The following is a 20154-nucleotide window of genomic DNA, read 5'->3' on the forward strand; positions in this document are numbered from 1 at the left end:
ATTGTGAATGACTTACTCGGTGTTGTTTAATTATAAATATATAATAATATAAAATAGTATATATATATAATAATCAAAAATTAAAAAAAACAATATAGAATAAATATTATATTTATTGTATTATATCTATTAATTTTATATAATATTGATAATCAATTAATTAAAATATATTAAAAAGATAAATGTGTATGGGAATAAAACAACCACAGGATTAAAAATTTTATATTATAACATCAGCTTCAAACCCTTTAATAAAGAAGGATTGGTCTTCTTGTAAATCTTTTTTACCCCTGTTCCTTTTCCTTTTCGACCATTGAACATTTGATAAATTCATTTCTTCTAACAATTGTTTATAAACAGAACATATACTTTTATAAAACAATATTACAGTAGTAGCACCTTTTATATAATCTTGTAAAAACTTCACAGGATCTGCCTGTTTCTCTAATTTCAGTGCAATGTTATAGATCAATACACCATTGTAACATTTTGAATAGCGTGTCGTTTCAAATGGCGAACCACATAATATATTCAATGAATTAATTTGATGTAATATACACTGAAATTGGGCAAAAGAATGTATTTTCTTGATATCGTAACTTTTAGGTCTTTTTCGTATACTATCATCAATTTCAAAATGCTTCAAAATAACGCTGGCAGCGATGAGACAGTCTTCGTATTTGACTTTGTTTTTATTAAGGAATAATTCATCATCTGAAACTGCAATTGAAGTTGGTGTTTTCCTCAATTCTTCAAGTTTTTTAGCATTCCTATTATTAAAGAGATAACTACCGCGGGCTGTACCGGTTTTTTCATCAATGACCTCCAAAGTTATATATGACATAATCAAAGAATGGACATGAGCAACCGGAACACTGCATGTGGAGACCCAGAAAAGAATTGATATCATAAACAGATGAAAGTTTAACGGTAACATCTCAATTACTGCTAAATTTAAATTGGGAAGTTTCAAATTGAGAAAATGTTGAAAACATAATTGTAACTGTTCATCATTTATTTCTTGAAACGGTACATCCAAAGGTCTTGGTATTGCATGCTCTTTACCAACAATTATTTTTTTGTAACCACAATTTTCCCTACAAACATAAACACAGTCATCATGAGAAAAATCAGTTAGAATATCAAATGCATATCTCAGTATAGGCAATGTACAAAGGAAACAGTCTTTCTCTGTAAAGTCTTCAGCTTGCGGATTACACACATGTAAGTGATGAACATAAAGATTCAAGTAGGTATAAGGTATTTGCCGACGACGAATTTTCTCTGCAAACCATGGAGGGATTAATTCTAATTTCTCAGCAATGGCAGCTTCTTCATCGTCTTCCTGTGACCCTTCCTCATCCTCATCAGTGTTCTCAGATTCATCTGTACTGTCAACTTCAGAATTATCTGCCTTCTCCTCTACATTAGGCATTTCGAGACAAGATATTTGAGTACAATTACTCACAGGTATATCAAAATACTTCAATGACTGACAGTTTTCGTTATGATATCCTTCCACACTCCTTTTAATGGTTAAAAAAACTTTATTCTTTTGATGTTTCTTAAGCCTACCTAAAATTTTCTCAATGGCCGAATCCAATGTTTCATTTTGAAGCCAATTAAACAATGTATGTATACTTCTTTGTTGCTCATTTTTCTTTTTTTTACTTTTATGCAATTTAAGTTGAGAAAAGAATTTTCTAAAAACTTTTTTCTCCACATAGTCATTGCCAAGAAGGGTGGCTAGCAAAGGTAGAAGTTCTTCATTAAGACCACCAAAGTGTTCACATAAATATTGCACCTTGTATATTTTGCACTCCATTGCGTACAACTTAATACCATTTTCTTCTATAGGTTTTGGTTTCATTTCTAATGTATTAAAAGATATGTATAAAACATTGTATATAAAAAAATCTGAATCATAACTTAACACCGGACAGTTCATATGTCTTGCTAATGAGGCAATATCGTCATCTGCTTCGAATTCACAAACGGTATAGTTTATTTTGAGATCATTAAGAACTTCTTTGAAAACATCTCTGAATAAAAATGGGAAAATTTGTAATCTGTCCTGCGTCACAGGGTCCAGTCGTGCCGTACCACCTAATTTAGACTTTAGTCGACTAAAAACAGTTCTCAATTTTTTCTTTTCATGACAACCATCGAATATAACATATGGTATTACGTTGCATTTGCGTAAGTTTTTAAAGAATGTTTTAACAGACGATGCGAATTTATCATATTCGCCGCCAAACGCTGAGAAACTGTTTAACAATCTATATAATTGGGCACATAAACTATGACCGTCTATAATTAAATTAGTATCGTGTAAATAATATTTTTTCATGAACACATCTTGATTATTGTTTACATATGTAGTCAAACCACGAACACCCATTGTTTTTGTTAGACCATCAATTTATTATTTAGGTTTTGAGGTTAGTAATTGTAGAAAATAAGAAAATCGTGTTGTATGATTACGATTGACAATTGACATATGACTTTGACAACATAATATAATAAAAATTTATGAATGTTATTGTTTATTATTGTTTAAATTCGTGTTACGATTAATGTAGCTGTAAATTAAGTATTAACTGAAATATTATTATATTTCTTTTTATTATTTAAATACACTTTTATTTGACTTAATATTGCTTAATTATGTAAATCACATTTTGTGATATAAAATTATGATAATTATAAAACACTAAAGGTACATTTAATTGTGTAATGTTACAGCACTTACAGATATTGTAAATAAATTGTAAATGTAATGTATAATGTATTTAAATAAATTTAATTTAAAGTGGACTAGTCCACTCAGATATAATAGAACTCGAAACTACCTTTCGCATATTTTAACAAAATAGGAAGTAAGTTAGTTTCACATACCATTGTGTATTCAACTTTAGTAAGTATATTCACAATAGCAAAAAAACAAATCAAATGAAATCAATATTTACCTATTTAATTAAACTAGGCAAAAATATTAATAGTAAAATAAATTAAATTCACAGCGAATAAAAGCCAAATATGTATAAAACCACATTACGTACAAAAGTTCAGACCACTGAGAAATAATACACATACGAATATGTTTTTAACTTTTTCAATCTCATAATAACTTTATAAAATATTTTCATATTTTAATGAATGCATAAACTTATTGTCGTAAAAAAAAGTAAATTTTGCGTTACCAAATTATCGATTATGAAATTATGAACGCAGCCTTCTCTCTCTGTCCTGTCATCCTCATCCAACTTCAGTTATTAATCAACCACGCCGGTCTTTCGCTTGTCTGTATTCTGCATGTGGTTTTCAATTTCAGTAAAACACGTGTTTTCTATTCTATAATTATAATAATATTGTAGTTTCATTGAAGTTTGATAGGTAGCTTAGTGTTTATTTCGTGAAAAAAGCATAGTAACTATTGCGTCTAATTTGAACATAGCAAGCTCGTAATACAGTGCATTATTTTGTAATTAATCCAATATGACTGATGAAAACGTGGTAACTGAAACCAATGGACAAGGATCGACCGATACGGAAAATAATGCAGAGGAAGAGACTGATTTGGAGAAAGCCATCATTAGGCAAATAGAATATTACTTTGGTAGGTTTTTACGATGCTTGCAAATCAATATTGATTGTTGTTTTTATATACAACTAAAACTTATTAAATTAAACGTCATAATAGTAATTTGTTTTTATTAATATTTATTTAAAAAAATCATATGATAAATGTTCTACATTAATTATTGTTTTTAGCTTTAAAAAATATCAATAATACTAATAATTGTTTTTTTTTTTTTAATAATCATTAACCATACTATTTAAATTTATTATGGTTTTAAAGTAAGATTTGTAATGCCTTCAATATAAACTCATAATTTCCTTTATAGGTGATCTAAATCTTCCCAGGGATAAATTTTTGCGAGAGCAGGTAAAACTCGACGATGGCTGGATACCACTTGAAATCCTTGGAAAATTTAACCGTCTTGCCAAACTCTCTACTGATTCTGATGTTATTGCAAACGCAATGAACAAGTCAACTTCTGGATTAATTGAGGTATGTAATAATTTACTTATTAATTATTAATCAAAGAAGTGTCTTGTATGCATTTGTTAAATTTTATGAATAGTAAATATTTATTAAATAGACTATCCAATCTCACTTGAATCAACATGTTACAAAATTTTGGCCAATTTTGATGTTAAGCTAAATATTATAAATGTTCAGGTTTTCACTTGGTTACTTGTTACTCTATTATGCTTAAGCAACAAGACAGAATTCAATGTAGTTCACATTAAAATATCAATCACATCACATCAATATTATTGTATTAACCACAACAGATTATAATTTTGTAATAAAATCAAACAATCAAACAATTTTTATAATTTAATTTATGCTTAATAAAACTATTTGTACATTTCAAATTTGTCACTTTAAGGTATCCGAAGACAACAAGAAAATACGAAGAAATCCAGAGATGCCTATTCCAGAAATGAATGAGGAGAGGCGTAAAGAACTCACCGGGAGAACGGTCTATGCAAAAGGATTCCCTTTAGATGCTTCACTCGATGACATATTAAAATACTTCAAACAGTTTGAGGAAGTAGAAAATATTATCATGAGGAGATATCAAGACCGACAAACAAAAAAACGTCTTTTCAAAGGATCAGTATTTGCTACATTTAAGACAAAGGAACAGGTAATAATATGACGTTAGTATTTTATTGTTAACACAATAAAGACAAATTTAAGTGTCACAAATACTGTAATCTTTAAAGAATTATACAAAGACATTCTATTTTTCTTTGTTTTTAATATATTATATGGATTATTAGTCTTATTGCAGTAAAACTATTTCTATTAAACAACTGGACAGTGCATGAATACCATAATCAACAAAAGAGGTGGATTAATTATGTATAACATACATATGTCAATAAATATATTCAACACATGCACATATGTTTGATTGATAAGAGATTTATTTTAAACAATAAAAAAATATGACATATGATGTGTAGATACTTTAATATACATGTAATCTTAATACTTGTGCTAGGATAGGAACTACAAAAGTCCAAGGGGTCATGATTGCACCTGAAGATTTTTACATTGCTAAGCAACCCTTAAACTATTGCACTATTGACGCTCAAAAACTAATTTCTAAAATAAAATCAGTATCTACTTAATTTACTTTATTGCAACAACTAATAATTTATAATAAAATTATTCAAAATTCTAGGCTGAAAAATTTTTAGACACCAAGGGCTTAAAATACAATGAGACTGATCTTCTGATACTGTGGCAAGATAACTATTTGCAGCAAAAACAAGAAGAATATGCCGCTAAGAAGGATAAGAAAGACAAAAAACATAAAGGAAAAGATGTAAGTAATTATACTTATAGATAGAAGATATTTTTTTTGCTTTTTGACATCAGAAATGAAAGTTAATGGATAAAACTTTAAATATCTTTGTTGAAGAAATTTATGTATCCTGGGTTTTCCTTGTCAAGGAATATCCCAACTCTAGTCTAGACTGGAAGCCCATACAGTCATCTGCTCTGTGCCTGATCTCTGACCAACCATGCGTACCCATTATTTTCCATATATATATATAGTGATATACAGTGAATCTATGGAAGTCATCTGTCTCTCTTAGAATTTTCACAGTGGCTGATGTAGGTTCAAAAACCAGGCACTATGGCCTGGATGTATCTTATTAATGTAATTGTAATAAAATGTAAAATGCAACCAAAATAGGATATATTAACTCTACTAAATACATAATTTCAACATTTAGACAAAAGAAGAAAAGGAAGAATTCAAGTTACCCACAGGAACGGTTCTTCACTTCAGTCAGGGTCATGATAAAATGACCAGAGAAGATATCAAAGAAGCTCTTACTCCTCTAGGTAATATATTTTAAATAATATTATAATACAGCAGTTGGCCAATTAACTAAATTCCAAAATTTCTAATAAGTGTGTGAGTGATTTTGTGATAAGTTGTTGCTTGTTATATAAAATATTTATAAATATAAATCTTTATTTTAGGTCAGGAAATTGCATATGTAGACTTTAAAGTAGGCGATGCTGAAGGATGGGTGCGTTTATCCAAAGAGAATAGTGCTAAAGAATTAGCAGAAAAAATAACGGATGGCAAAATCAAAATTGGCGAATCAGAAGTCGTATTCCGTGTTTTGGAAGATGAAGAAGAGAAAACATATTTAGATAAAACTGTTGAAGAAATGTCGAAACGTCGCAAGAATATGAAAAATTTCAAACAGAATAAAGGCAAAAACTTCAAGGGAAAGCAAGGGAGAAAGAGAAAGCCAGATCACAACAACGACGGGCCTCCAGCCAAGATAAAAGCTAATGATAGTTAATAATCTTATAATAGTTTCAAAATTATATTTAAAATTTTCTCCGTAGCCTTTTGTATAAGCGTACAAATATAAAATGACTTCAAACACGTAACTTCCTAACTTGTTAGTAAATAAGTTAGGTTTAGTAATATTATATAGACATGTTTAAATCCGAATATGTGGAACTGTGTCACTTTTGTTTTATATTAACAATAATCATATGATTAAAAGTTATATTTTATGACAAAGAATTTTATTTAGACCTCAATGAGTGACTAAATGATCTCAGACCAAATGAAGAAGGTAGACATTTAAAGTGAAGCATCATTTCCAAATTAAAATGTACCATAAATATATATATAAGTATTATGCATGCAAAAAAATGCATTTATCGAAAATCCTTTACCCTACTCTGTATTTAAGAAATAAGATATATAAATGAAACATTTTTATCGATACAGCTCATTTGGTTGCTAAGCTGCTTAAAATAAAAACCATTAAGCTAAATGCCAAAATTTGACAATTTAATAAACAAAATGATGAATGAACTTTAATTACGTATTACGATTTAAGGAGAGTTTAGGGTCGACCATGTTTATTTTTTTCTTACAAGGGGATGGAGTCTTGATAGTTCTTACGTAAGATCACAAATAAAAGCAAACATAAGATTCGAAAAGCGCGGGCTTTAAGAATTATTAAAGTAAGTGAACTTCTATTGATGTGTGTCAATTTTATTATATAAATTGACCTCGTCGAAAGCCCATTTATAAAACCAATCCAGCTTATATTCATTTTTACTTTTAGTTCTTACGTAATAAATATTAAACAAGGGGTCGGAATATTCTTATTTTTTCTTATGTAGTGTAGAGAGGGTGTCAAAAAGTAATAAAAATCCTCTCACATAATAAATGACCATTCATTTATTACGTAAGACGAGCCACTTAAATTATAAAACTTTTTGCATAATAAGACATGTTCACGCTATACTTTTGAGAAAAGATTTTCTATCGGATGGGGTCGTTACTGGTCTTATTGGATGTCTCTAAAATATTTGACTGTAATAGACAAAGACGCTAGTTTTTGGGAAAATGCTTTCGTGGACACATATTTAATATATTTATCTCATCTCATATTACGGAACTCGCCGTCTCGGGCAGAATCTTTTCTATGACTGCTTAATCGAAAATGTTCGTCTCTTATTCCATATTATAAATAAGTGCAGTTTAGTGCTTTAAATGAAAGCTTAAATATTTTATATATCTTATATTATCCAGTGATAATAAATACAAATGTTTTTACAATTTTTCAGACCATTACCCTAATTTCAAGCCATTAATGTCACTCATTTATACTGAACTGTAAATATTTAAAAAAAAAATCATATTATTTGTCGAAATATTGTATTCGATAAATCATTTTATAAGAATAAAATGATTTATCGAATACAATATTAATATTAGTAGCATTTCAATTAACTTTGGTACATCACTAAAAATTTTGTAATGTCAGTTTCAAGTCTCAACTTTCAGTTATTGACTTTGACTGTTTTAATAATTCTAAAACAAAACATAAGGATCAAATAAAAAAAATCCGTTCTAGTACTAAAAAATATCAGTTTTATCATACATGAAAAACAAATATGAAACCAGATCAAGAAGTTAAAGATGAAAAAGAAGATGTGGTTACCGGAGACGTTATTGGCGATACTGCCTACAGCGAACGATTTGTATTGAAATTATTATTAAAGTTTGCTAATTTAGACACCCTGAAAGATGAAATACAAGAAAATACATTCGAAGAAGATCTCTGTACTCTTTGGGACATGACAGCTGAAAGAGATGTAGTGCTATTCCTACAAAAACATGATGTATTGAGTTTGTTCAACTTCGCCTGGCCTTCGATTATCGAATCACCCCGAATTATTGAAATACTAATAGGGATTATTGGTAACATGTGTTGTCAAAAAGAAGCCGCCCAAGCCCTTCTTAAAATGGACGCCTTTCTCACATTGTTACTAGAATATACAAAATCCGAAGACAGTTTAATTATCATCCAATTACTACGCCTTGTGAACTCCAGCCTGTTTCTAGCGGACGATAGTCTTATAGCGATATGGATAGAAATATTTATTAAAATTGGATATTCAAGTGCCTTATATTTTATACTAAATAACTCTTCCAATAAGGATTTGATAATAACAGGCTTAGAAAACTTCAACACAATTTGCTCTTATTGCAATACTGGGCAGCTACGAACCCGATTCTTTGGACATTTTGTGACATCTGAAGCAATTGAAGCTTTAGCAACAGCATTCACAGAGATTGCTGTGAACCAAAAACATTCTTGTGGAAGGGATGAATTAGAAAGGGTGTTTATAATCAGCTTACAAATAACCCTCAATTTAGTTGGTTTTGACAAATCCTATGAAGTGTTTAAAGATAATAAACTTGATGCTCTAAAAATCATTTCAGTAGTTTTCACATATTATGAAAATAAATTTGTCAATCAAAAGGAAATAGATATGGATTTAGTTGATATTATAGATTCGACTATTACACTCGTTAAAGTTCTTGAAACGAGTAGTATTTGTGATCATGAACAGTATTTTGTACAGAGCTATAACATGTGGGTGACTTTAAGTTCAATAGACAAAACTGACAGCAATGGAGGATCCAGTTTTGAAATCGACGACAAAGAAGAATTGCAGGAGTTTTCAAAAAAAATGAAAGCCTCATTAAGTGCACTTATTTTTAATTATATAGAGAAATGTTCCAATGAGAATTTACTCAAAGCAATTGATAAGATTGGAAAGGATTACGATGATATATTTTCTCTAGTCGAAGATAAGTCCTTGTCAAAAGCTGTGTCTGATAGAGCAAGTAATTATAGAACTCGATTAAAAGAAACTGAAAACTGTTAATTTAATTTTTGTAATTGATATAATTTACCTATAAAGTGCTTTTGCATAAATTTTTTTTGTAATAATATCTGTAACTGGTTTTTTTTAATATTGTCTATGAAATAATAATCACAAGTTTTTTTATTTGTCTTTGCTACTCAAACAGAAATATATTTGATTGTCTCTCATGATAAAGCATCAGAGAGTGCTTTACATATACATTTTTTTTACTATTTTTATTTTGGGAATTTTATAGTATAAAAATCTTGATTACAGAATCAAGATAATTTGCATACCATTGCAATTATAATTAAATGCAGATTCTGTACGTTTCAAAAATTTATTTAATATGATGAAATGTTTAAAAACGTCAATAAAATGAGAAATCTAAAAAAAAAATCCATATAATCTTACTCTCATTTAACTATAATTATTAAAAACAAAAACTTGTATTGCATCAGTCTTAAACAATGAACTTAGAATTTAAATAAATGTATAAAAAAATACTGTAAATATGTTTTGCTTTTTTTATTGTTTATATTCAATTAACGTTATCTTCCCTTGTTATATGCGTATCATGCTTGGCGAGCGGAGTAAAATGTCTCTTATGATTATATAAAATAATAATAACCGGGCATTATACAAAGCCTACGTACCTTATACTCACCTATGCGTGACAATTTTTTTTGCATAAATTGTACTGAACATTAACGAAAACTAAGGTTATCCAAAAAAAAAATGTGTAGGCACTGCCTTAGGTTATCCGTGTTAAAACCGTTATGCGTATAGACTTGAATCGGTTCGATACCCAAACATTTCAGAGATGTCTACACGGTAGTTTGAGAAGGTTTAATTTTAATCCGAATTTCGAAGTTATTAAGGATCTTGTGAGTCTTGTGACTTCACATTAAATTCTACTGAATAAAACTAAAAAAAATAAATGAATAACCTCTAGTCATTCCACTGTTGGGATAAGGAATCCTCTAATTTTGATTTTCCACCACGCTTTAGTGGGAGTTGGCCGATACACGTAGCTGTTTTTCATCCGATTCCTACAGGTTCCCTTTCAATATTTTCCTTCATCACCAACCGCGATAAGTTATATATAAACACAAATTAATAATATTAAAATTCAGATTTGATAACCTGGTTTTGAACTAGCCACTTTATCATGAAGGGTTATATTTTTACCATTTTTCAATGTGTGCATGCGTGAGGACGTGGTTAAACTTACATTCCATTAAATGTGACAGACTTTATTAACTGAGAATTCGAAACAAAAACAAATACCTATAATGGAAATAAAAAGATTAAAGAAGGAGTTTTAATAAAAAAAATAAAACAACAACATGTATATGGGATTATATATTTTTTGTAGACATTATAAAGCAACATTTACATTACCATAAACGAGTTCAAACCGTCGCTCGGGCGGCGGCGAAAAACTATTCGAATGTAACAGTACATTAACAAAACAAAGCATCCGGCATCCACTCACGACCACACAAGCATGCGAGCCGTCACACTTGTCATATCGCATATGATCCTCATAAAAAAAAAACTTACACCACAAATACTGAAAGGAGAACAGAGATTAATAACTGTATATTCTTTACATTAAATGTACTTATACACTAACTAACCACGAGCCTACGAGCCCCGGGGGGCGAAATCGCACGTATTCAAATATCAATTCGTAAATATATAGATATTATATCGATAAAGAATAAAAACAGAATAAAGACTAGACTTTACACTGATCAACGATAAATTGCTAACAGCAACAACGCCAGCGCGCCTCCTGCGGTCAGCGGGTACCGAGCTGGCAACACAGGCGCCTTTGTACGCAAGTATAATCTGTGCTTGTTCAAGTGGCGTGCAAGTTTGCGTTTGAAAGATTTGTGTGTTGCCAACTCTACTCAAATAACTGAGCGAACAAATAATATTATAGTTTCCCTAAAACTTAACATGTGACCATTTTGGACCACTGTCCACAGAGGCAAATCAATAATATACATTATAAACGTTATTTTTTTACCTAATTAATAAATTATATAAATAATCTGAATTTAAAACAAGTCTTAGGCTTCAGAAAACATGTCGTATCTAGTACCGTGGCAATTCCCGTTTCACTACGTTCGAACACGTCTCTACACATTGTATTTCATTATAATACACAAAAATAACATAAAAAAATAAACAAAATCTTACTTATATTAACGTTTCTATGTAAATAAGACTTAAGGAAAAAACATAGACAACTTAAATGTGCAGAGACAATAAAATAAATATTTACACAGACGTAGCAAAACAGAGCGGCCCCGCACTGCGAGGGCGACTCCGCCGTGTATGAACATTATCATTTATTTCACATTTGAACTGCATTCGACTTCATAAAAATAATCACGTAGATCTCGCCCTAAGCCATTCTTAATATACACTCATCAAAATATGAAATCTAACAACTACACATCAATTGTGTAAATACTCAATATCTCATACATATACTGAAGCGAACGTCCATAGACAATACCATTCCAGCCATATTTGATTCCGAATGGTCCATTTTTGGCACATGTCCTTCAAATTTCTTGTAAATAATACTATATTACGCATGGAGTGGCAGTGTCTACTGGTGTTGTTATGGGATCACCGCGTAAATTCATATATTTGGCAACCCATTATCCGACGCAATAGATTAAGCAATTATTTAACAGAGTATGATAAAGTTTAATTTCATTTCTATTATAAAACTTCATATTACTTTTTTATTATATAACTTCGACAAACATTTGTAGGCAAATGTTCGAAACACTAATCGACATATGTGTATAAATTCTTTAAAATAACTGCACGCGGATATGGATCTAAATCCATAGTACAAAATCCCAAAATAGCTTACAGTTTGACACACCTATTATAAGACGATATGTATCACTGTTGCGATATGCTTCGACCAATCCAATCATTTTCGAATATCGGAATTTAATATTTACCAATAAAATACACACATACCAACTGCCCGCCAAAATTATATACGTTAAGTGAAATAGATAATAAATAAAAACATAGACAATTTTGGTAGGCAGTGCGTATTGTATCGTTCGGGAATCAAACATTTGTCTACAAAACAACTACGATAAACATCTTTGGTACATTTTGTGAGCAAAGACAAGTAATAACGGTTTGAGTACATTGAAAACAAGCCTAAAGCGATGATGTATTTCCCTATACGATACCGAATACTGTCGTTGCCAATCGATTACGAACCTTGCGTTCATTGCATTAAGATCCAGTTAATAATTATTTTCACGGCCGAGTTACCGAACCTTTAACGCTTCACTGGAATGTTCACCTCGACAGAAACAAACTCCACAATCCACGGCTATGCCCCACGAATATTGCTTTACGTAAGCGTATTTACCTAGTAGTTACATACGACATTTCCATTTGTACTCGCACACATACAACTATATATCGATTAAATATATTCAATACGAAACAACCTAAATTCCCCGATTCGTTGTCTTGATGGGACAGCTGTGTTCACGTTAACTACGGGGTCACACGTAGAATAAATATAGGAATATAAATACAATCCGTTGAGACGGCAAGGGCTCATCACAAATCGCACATTTTCTCACAATGATAAGAAATTTTATCGAATACAACTCACGAATATCTAGTAGATATAAAATCATATCAAACTTCGTACCGATGTACGAGGATGGTTCAGATTTTTACGGATTTAATATTGTTATATTCGTGACGGACGATCTCAATCGGCAAGCTCATACACTAGCAACACTTCAGTCGAAACGGTGCGTGCGATTATATATTTTAATACGTAAGCGTAAAACTGAATTTCGCATGCACAATTCCGAAAGCGAAGGGAAGTTTCGCTAAGCGTATATACATTCAGTGAGTCCGCCCAACTGCCTAGTGCAGAATTTAATTTAATACTTTTTTAATAATATAATCGTTGCATTCGATGACGGCGAATTTGTTCGATACGACTCGAGCGAATTCACTCGAACTGGGCGAGACATCGACATTCGGGAGCGATCATAAACACACAATCGAGATTACACCACTCCGTATCGTCTGGCCGGCTGGCAGATGTATCGATGTCGGTATCGATATATCGACATCGGGGCCTAGGCTCCGGAGAAGCCGTACACCTCCAACACGCGTATCTCGAAGTCCCCGCTCGGGCAGAGGGGTGGGTTGTTGAAGGTGGAGCAGCGGTCCGTTTTACCGAACCGGATGTTCTCGTCCATCCAAATGGCTTGTCCCTCGCTGTAAATGTAAAAATTATACATTTTAAATCTCATCATTAAAATTAACAACGATTTTACTAAAAACTCAAACATAACATTTATTGTGTGTATATTATAGTTCGAAGTATTCTTCTTTCCTTGCCCGTAATTACCGTGTTGATAATTATTTCGCTTGTCATTCGCTTCAACTGAACATGCAACCTACCACCTACCTTTTACAAATGACAACTTTTTGAGTGTTCGAAGTCATCCATATTAAGACGTACACGTGACCTTCAACCGTCGAAACCCCTATAGTCAAACCTACCCTCCTCCGATAGTGATCATCGTGTTATCGGCAGCCATGAAAAGCGAATTCGCATGCGCAGTCCTCGTGTCGCCCTCCTCCTTGGAGTCGTTCTTCGCGCAGCCTACCCAGGGGTACTTGGCTCTGGCGGGGTGGAGGCTGAAAGAGAGTGGCTTAGATAGCACATGTGGGGACTGACCCTCCTCCGATCGTGATCATCTTGGAGTCGGCGGCCATGAAGAGTTCGGAGGCGTGCGATACCCGCTCCTCGCCCTTGCCGTCGGCGCCGATGGAGCAGCCCACCCACGGGTACTTGGCGCGCTCCGGGTAAAGGCTGCAAGCGAACGCGCGACTTCTGACACGGTGTTCGAGGTAGTGCTCGATTGTGTAAATACATACATCACCATTTGAATCAAAATTGTACTCATTATAAGTAAGACCAAACTTCCTTCATCTAATTTTAAGCATTTATATTCACTCGTTGAGAGTGACATCCTTAAACTTCGTACAAATTTAATTTACATAGACCGCACATACGGTCCCTCCTCTCATAACTTTTAATCAATATATTATATAGACCAATGATTCGTTCGTGCTATTTCAATCTTTTGTCTCATTCATTCACTACTTTATTGTGTTATATGTGACATAGTGCTATACTTGTATGTTAAGCGTTATAATTAAGGAGGTGTTAAGATTAGTAATCCAAAACAATTTACGTTTAATGTGTAAACCATTATAAAAATCAGTAGGTTTACAAAAATGAAAAGCTTTTAACCGTTTGAAGTTAAATTTAAAGAATAAGATCTTTTAAAAAATCATTCAGTCTAATAATTCAAACGGATGAATGTATTATTATTAGTTTAATGGTTATAAATATTCAATGTTATTTAGATAAATTTAGTATTAATGTCATATTATTTCGATTTGTTTAAATCTATATAGGGACTTGCTGTAATTTATTAATGTTTGATTATTATATAAAAGAGCACCAGACTGTATTAATATTATTATTACGAGCATGCCGTGTACACGTGCTTAGGAATGTAATCTAGCTCGAAATTGTGTAATTACGTAATTTTAATGTATCGCAGCCCCGGTGCGAGAGCGTCACTTTTGTAAATATTGAAAAAAATAGTTAAATGCGTAATGAGTGTCCCGAAGCAACCTTAAACTTGGTGCAATTACTATAACACATAGTTTCCTTAAGACGGCGTGATTGTCATTATTGGTTTTGGCGCGAATCACGGCGACGCTTGGAGAATCTCAAAGTTTTAAATGATTCTCCTCAAAAAATCGCGTTTTCGCAAAAGTGACGGTCTCGCACCGGGGCTGCGGTATGTTCTGATTATATTATGTTGATTCATATAATACAAATTTAATGCAATGATTTGTTGCAATACTATTGCCCGTTTAATATATTTTCAATAAATATCCGATACGACTGTGTAGTACGTTAAGATACTATGACAAAGAGCATAGCGTAAGTATCGATGTCAACTGTACAATTTTTCTGATAAATGGTACAGAAACGAATAGAGAAAAATATGCATAAATATATATTAATAACACGCTCGCATCGTTAGGCGTAACTAAAAATTTTATGCCTTTTAAGGAACCAGAATAATATGTCAAATTAAATAAAAAATATCATTCGTGAAAAAGTCTTTGAGGACTAAGAAATATTTATAAATGGTAAAACTAATGCGTCGCTTCGAACAATGTTTTGTCAACGATTTAAACACAGTATAAAAAAATCGTTTGTAATTTATTACACGTTATTCATAAACTGACTTCATTGTAGGTTCTATAAGTATTTTTTCTGTAGTGCAGATATAAAGATATATTAAAATTATTGAAACGCTTATCAAATTAAACGTAAAGACCAAATGAAAACCGTAAAATTAAACTAAATCAGATAAAAACTTATATTTTAATAATTAAATAATGATTACTCGAGTGTATGCTACTATTGGTGCAAAGTATCTATTTAATCTAGTTAGTTTATCTACTAATATATAAATAAAAAAAATATATAAATAAAGTATAAGATTATATATTGAAACAATAAAAAGATAGAAGAAAAAGTGAAAAAAAAAACCACAGAAATCAAAGGAGATCTTGTGTTCTTATTTTAATAATTGAATAGAACGAATAAAAAAAAATGTTATAGTAACTGTTAGTATCTGTGATGAAAACGACTAAGATGTAATTAAAAAAAAAAAAAAACAAATTATAGAATTAGTTTAATATTTGTTTGAGTATTTCATTGCTCTATTTCATTGCTCTATACTTTGAAAAGTTCGCTGAAGTCAGACAGCAATGTATGTATAAAAACATATATCAACGAGAAAATATGTTAATAAGCAGTATTTGTTATGTGTTATCAAACAGGTCTTGTTGTGTTAACTGTGAGTGATTGTCAGTGAAGAAGAAAACGAAACGAAAGCCTTTACCCGAAGAACCCAAGAAGTAAAGTAACCAATTGATATAAAAAAAATCAAGCAAATTCTTTAACAAAATCATTTAAAAAAAGGCTTAGAACCTTTATATCAATTGATTTAGAAAAAAATAAAAATAAATACATAATAGGAACTGAGATTTATAATAATTAAGAATTCATTACATAACAAATATAAAAACAATACGATCCATAATATATAGAATACATATAAAAAGTTAAATAAAAAAAATAAAAAATATAAAAAAGGAACTAATAAAATCTACTAAGACTATTTAAGATGTGCAAAAAGTTCCTACACAGTAACAGTTAATATTAAATGAAAGCTTAATAAAATATATGAAGATAAAAATAATGTTGCCAAGTTATATCCATCACCGATGAAGTGCAAACGATTTAAAATATTAGAAGCATTTTAATAACTTAATAATATAACGGACACAATAGATAACTTAAAAGTCAATCACAGATACAATAGCCATCATTCATGTATCACTTAAGCGGGGGGAGGCCAAGTATTTAATAATTGTCATATTGGATAAAAATCGTTTCATCAATTGAGTCATTTTACAGAATCTGTACTAACAAAAAATTAATTTAGTAGTAACTCTTTTCCGAAAAAATAATAAACAAACTTCACGATATTTTACTATTTTAATATGTATATAGACTAAAAAAAAGGAATATTAGCAATGCCCCACTATAAGGAATTACTAATCATCCGATTTACCCCTCAAATGTAGCTTAAATAGCTTGTGTTAGGAGTGTGGACAACAACAGCACAAGGGCTCAAGATCGATCCTGCGCCTCAGACAATTGCGCTATTGGATCTTCCAAAAAAACAGAACTTTTGAGACAGACATGCGATTTAAAATTTTGATTGGAAATGTAAACTATATTTATCGATTGAAAAAAAAATTTCGTGGAAGGAGGACTAGACTTAGTAATCGTCACCATTAAATACGACAAAAATACATTACCTAAAGAGGAATGTCTCTCCAGTACCGAAGTAGGCTTGTCTGTTACCGCGCTCGTCCTTCTGGTTGCGTTCGAACCATCTCGTCGAGCAGTACGCACCAAATACCTAGAAAATAAATTAGTATTGCTACAAAATAATCGCAACGTTCAAAAAGGTTAATACATCATGTCTATTAGTACGTTAGACAGACCATTTATTGAGAAAGGATCACGTTACGATATAAAATCACGTTGCGACCTAATGAAGCGGAGCTGTTACCTTTAGCGTGGGCGGAGCAGCTTTAAATTACAGAAAAACATATATAATCAGCTACATATACAGAAGTAAGCTACTAACCTCATTGTTGCAAGTCTTTATCATGAGCAACGTCGGCTCGTGGTGTTCGACTCTTACGTAGAACGTCGTCAGCGAACAACCGTGCTCCTCCGTCGTGTACAAGAGTACCGGCTGGTACATTGTGATGCGCACCGGCAACCACGACCAGAGAGTGAACAGCTGGAATATTTTGTCATAGTGTGAGTTACTGTTCATCTCGATTCGTATCATTAATCATGTAATCTTCTAGTGATATTACGCTGAAACTTTCTAGTGTATGTTTCTACTGTCAAATTATATTAATCAATTCAAACTTTATGGAACTTTGAACTAGTCTTATGTTAATCATAGCAATATAAATGTGTTATTTGATTAATATTTAAAAAAACAATTAATTTACAGGATTAATGTATGATTGAAATCATTATTGTTGTGTTTTATGATCTCGTTTTGTACATTGTATGCGTGATGTAAAACCAAGCGACGATAAAGGATCTACTAACGAATAGTTAAAACATCTAAGTCTATATTGCCGAAGTGATGATCTACTCAGACTATAAACTGATATTGTAAAAAATGCCAAACACTAAAACCAAGTATATGTATATAATTAATGTTTTCGTCACATATCAATCACTGGGACTCAAGATTTGTTACACGTGACTGTACTGAATCGCAATTAAATACACGTTAGAATTAAACAATTTACAACATACTCTCGATAAATATGACATACAAAATATAAACTAAATTACTTAAACCACATAAATATTAACGGCACTAATTAGATCGTGACATATTAGTGACGGCTACGAGTACCAAGTGCTCGAGAACATCTAAACATTTATACAACACGTAGACAATATCTAGTAAATTTTAAATAACGACAGACAAACGACATGACATGCAATTTATATTAACAAATTATTATTAGACTAGAATCAAAATGGAGACATTTCAACCATTTTTTTTTTCTTTCAGCAGATCGAAATTAAATCAAGAAAATAAAAACTGAAACAGATGAAAAAAATGGTAAAAACGACTCGAATTACAATGTAAAATATAATTACAGACAAAATTAATGATAATTTTATAAATCTACAATCTAAATGGAAGAAGCTAGCAATAGAATAAAAAAGAATAACACAACATGATAATTAATATCGTGAACTGATTCGGTGATAGTGTGTCATTTAGTCCTCTTCCTTTTGCAACCAGAAATATGTGCGGTGACGTTAGAATTAGTGTGTTTATATCTCTCATTGAATCTTGGGATTGGATTAAGAAACAAATAATAAATGCAAACATAGAACGAACTATTAACGACAATAGTGTGGGTTCACTGTTAATATAGTTATCGTTTTAATTGATGTTATAATACAAAAATAACATACTCTAAAGGTCTTTCTGAAAAGAGATATAAACAGATCTTTCTCATAAATTTTACCAAGCCACCAAAATATTCCCAACAAGATAGTACTGATACATGAATCCCTAGCGAACCTTCTGACGGAGGTCTGATGAATGCTGTCGTTGGTCGCTGAACACCGCGTTAGGGAATGGGAACCACAGGGCCAGGTGAGAGGATCTTGGACTCTGTGAACACTCCTGGATGATGATGAACGTGATCCGAACGATGATCGTATATGCGAAAACGTGTTCGTATTCACTTTTAGGTGTGACTATTAATTTTGACTTGGGTGCTTTTGATTCTGCGCTTGTGATAAAATGACTCAAGTCTTATTTTCTTGGCCTAATGTTACAACTCTAGTTCTTTTTAGTTAGAGGAATGACGTCACTAGCATAACTGAACTGAGAAATCATGCAAAACTTTAGCCTGAGTTGATCAGATTTCATTTCAATTCGTTTAGATAAACTTACTAATATCTCGTATGAACGTAGTGAACTTAAGAACGCAATAAACAAAATCTGAATCAACCGCCGCGCACACTTACAACAACAAATGCAAAATAAAATTAATAAACAAAAAAATAAATCGAAGCGACCTTTTCTCGACGACTTTAGAAAGCGGAGTTTTGCTTCAATAAAATAATAATAATAATAATAAATTAAACACCTAATAGAGGCAAGCGGTGCATCTAAACATCGATATTGGTCGCAAGCTCATAATGGGCGACACTTAGGTTTGTTTGGTGACAACACTACGTAATCTTACTTCGCTCTGGTCTAGAATCTGCGACTTGATCGCTTGGATTGGATAAACGCCCATCGAAAGGGCGCGCGGGCCCGGCGAATGTGAGCCCTAACAGGAAAATCGACACAAAGTTAGCACTCACACAAAACAATCGTTTACATGCCGTCACAGTACTATTATCTATAACCTATTCACATGTGTTAATAATATCAAGCTGTTTTCATTTGCTCGTTCAAACAACTTACATTTCCTCGGTATCACCGTCTCAGACCGTCTCACACGCATGCCATAATACTCAAGTAATCAATAAAATACGTAATTAACACAGTATGATTAAAACTTTGAATACTTAACATAAAACAACACATCGATACATTTACAAAAAGAAACGT

The 20154-nt window shown here is 31.6% G+C and overlaps 4 protein-coding genes across 11 annotated transcripts in view; 2 read left to right on the top strand and 2 right to left on the bottom strand.

The window, feature by feature from the left end:
- Positions 1-209: 209 nt before the first annotated feature.
- LOC125076946 (protein asteroid) lies at positions 210-2480 on the bottom strand. The gene has a single exon (XM_047688693.1). It carries the CDS (start codon positions 2399-2401, stop codon positions 221-223), a length of 2181 nt encoding a protein of 726 aa, XP_047544649.1. The 5' UTR covers positions 2402-2480; the 3' UTR covers positions 210-220.
- A 797-nt stretch (positions 2481-3277) lies between these two features.
- Positions 3278-6628, top strand: LOC125076935 (la protein homolog). The gene is made up of 6 exons (XM_047688678.1): positions 3278-3619; positions 3909-4075; positions 4461-4721; positions 5265-5408; positions 5824-5935; positions 6077-6628. Exons 1-6 carry the CDS (start codon positions 3499-3501, stop codon positions 6406-6408), a joined length of 1137 nt encoding a protein of 378 aa, XP_047544634.1. The 5' UTR covers positions 3278-3498; the 3' UTR covers positions 6409-6628.
- A 1281-nt stretch (positions 6629-7909) lies between these two features.
- Positions 7910-9374, top strand: LOC125077076. The gene has a single exon (XM_047688868.1). The coding sequence runs from the start codon at positions 8027-8029 to the stop codon at positions 9305-9307; it is 1281 nt and encodes a 426-aa protein (XP_047544824.1). The 5' UTR covers positions 7910-8026; the 3' UTR covers positions 9308-9374.
- Positions 9375-10638: 1264 nt separating this feature from the next.
- Positions 10639-20154, bottom strand: part of LOC125077215 (GTPase-activating protein skywalker) — a 77569-nt gene continuing 68053 nt past the window's right edge. For 2 of the 8 annotated variants that reach the window (XM_047689077.1, XM_047689083.1), the window contains 5 exons: positions 19784-19870; positions 17629-17787; positions 17294-17397; positions 14052-14186; positions 10639-13585 (listed from right to left, as the gene is read on the bottom strand). In XM_047689077.1, coding sequence (XP_047545033.1) covers positions 13444-13585; positions 14052-14186; positions 17294-17397; positions 17629-17787; positions 19784-19870 — 627 coding nt within the window. In that variant the 3' untranslated portion in view covers positions 10639-13443. Of the gene's footprint in view, positions 13586-13719; positions 13749-13873; positions 14012-14051; positions 14187-17293; positions 17398-17628; positions 17788-19783; positions 19871-20154 lie in introns of those variants that run through there. The other 6 variants (XM_047689078.1, XM_047689076.1, XM_047689080.1 and 3 more) reach the window with 4 other exon arrangements.

This window comes from Vanessa atalanta, chromosome 3 (genome assembly GCF_905147765.1).
Source record: "Vanessa atalanta chromosome 3, ilVanAtal1.2, whole genome shotgun sequence".
NCBI lineage: Eukaryota > Metazoa > Arthropoda > Insecta > Lepidoptera > Nymphalidae > Vanessa > Vanessa atalanta.

Bases quoted from the DNA above. Each gene is read 5' to 3' on its own strand.
- LOC125076946 (XM_047688693.1), bottom strand. From the start codon at position 2,401: ATGGGTGTTCGTGGTTTGACTACATATGTAAACAATAATCAAGATGTG.
- LOC125076935 (XM_047688678.1), top strand. From the start codon at position 3,499: ATGACTGATGAAAACGTGGTAACTGAAACCAATGGACAAGGATCGACC. The intron at 5,409-5,823 runs GTAAGTAATTAT...TTCAACATTTAG, and splicing joins AAAAACATAAAGGAAAAGAT to ACAAAAGAAGAAAAGGAAGA. The intron at 5,936-6,076 runs GTAATATATTTT...TCTTTATTTTAG, and splicing joins AGAAGCTCTTACTCCTCTAG to GTCAGGAAATTGCATATGTA.
- LOC125077076 (XM_047688868.1), top strand. From the start codon at position 8,027: ATGAAACCAGATCAAGAAGTTAAAGATGAAAAAGAAGATGTGGTTACC.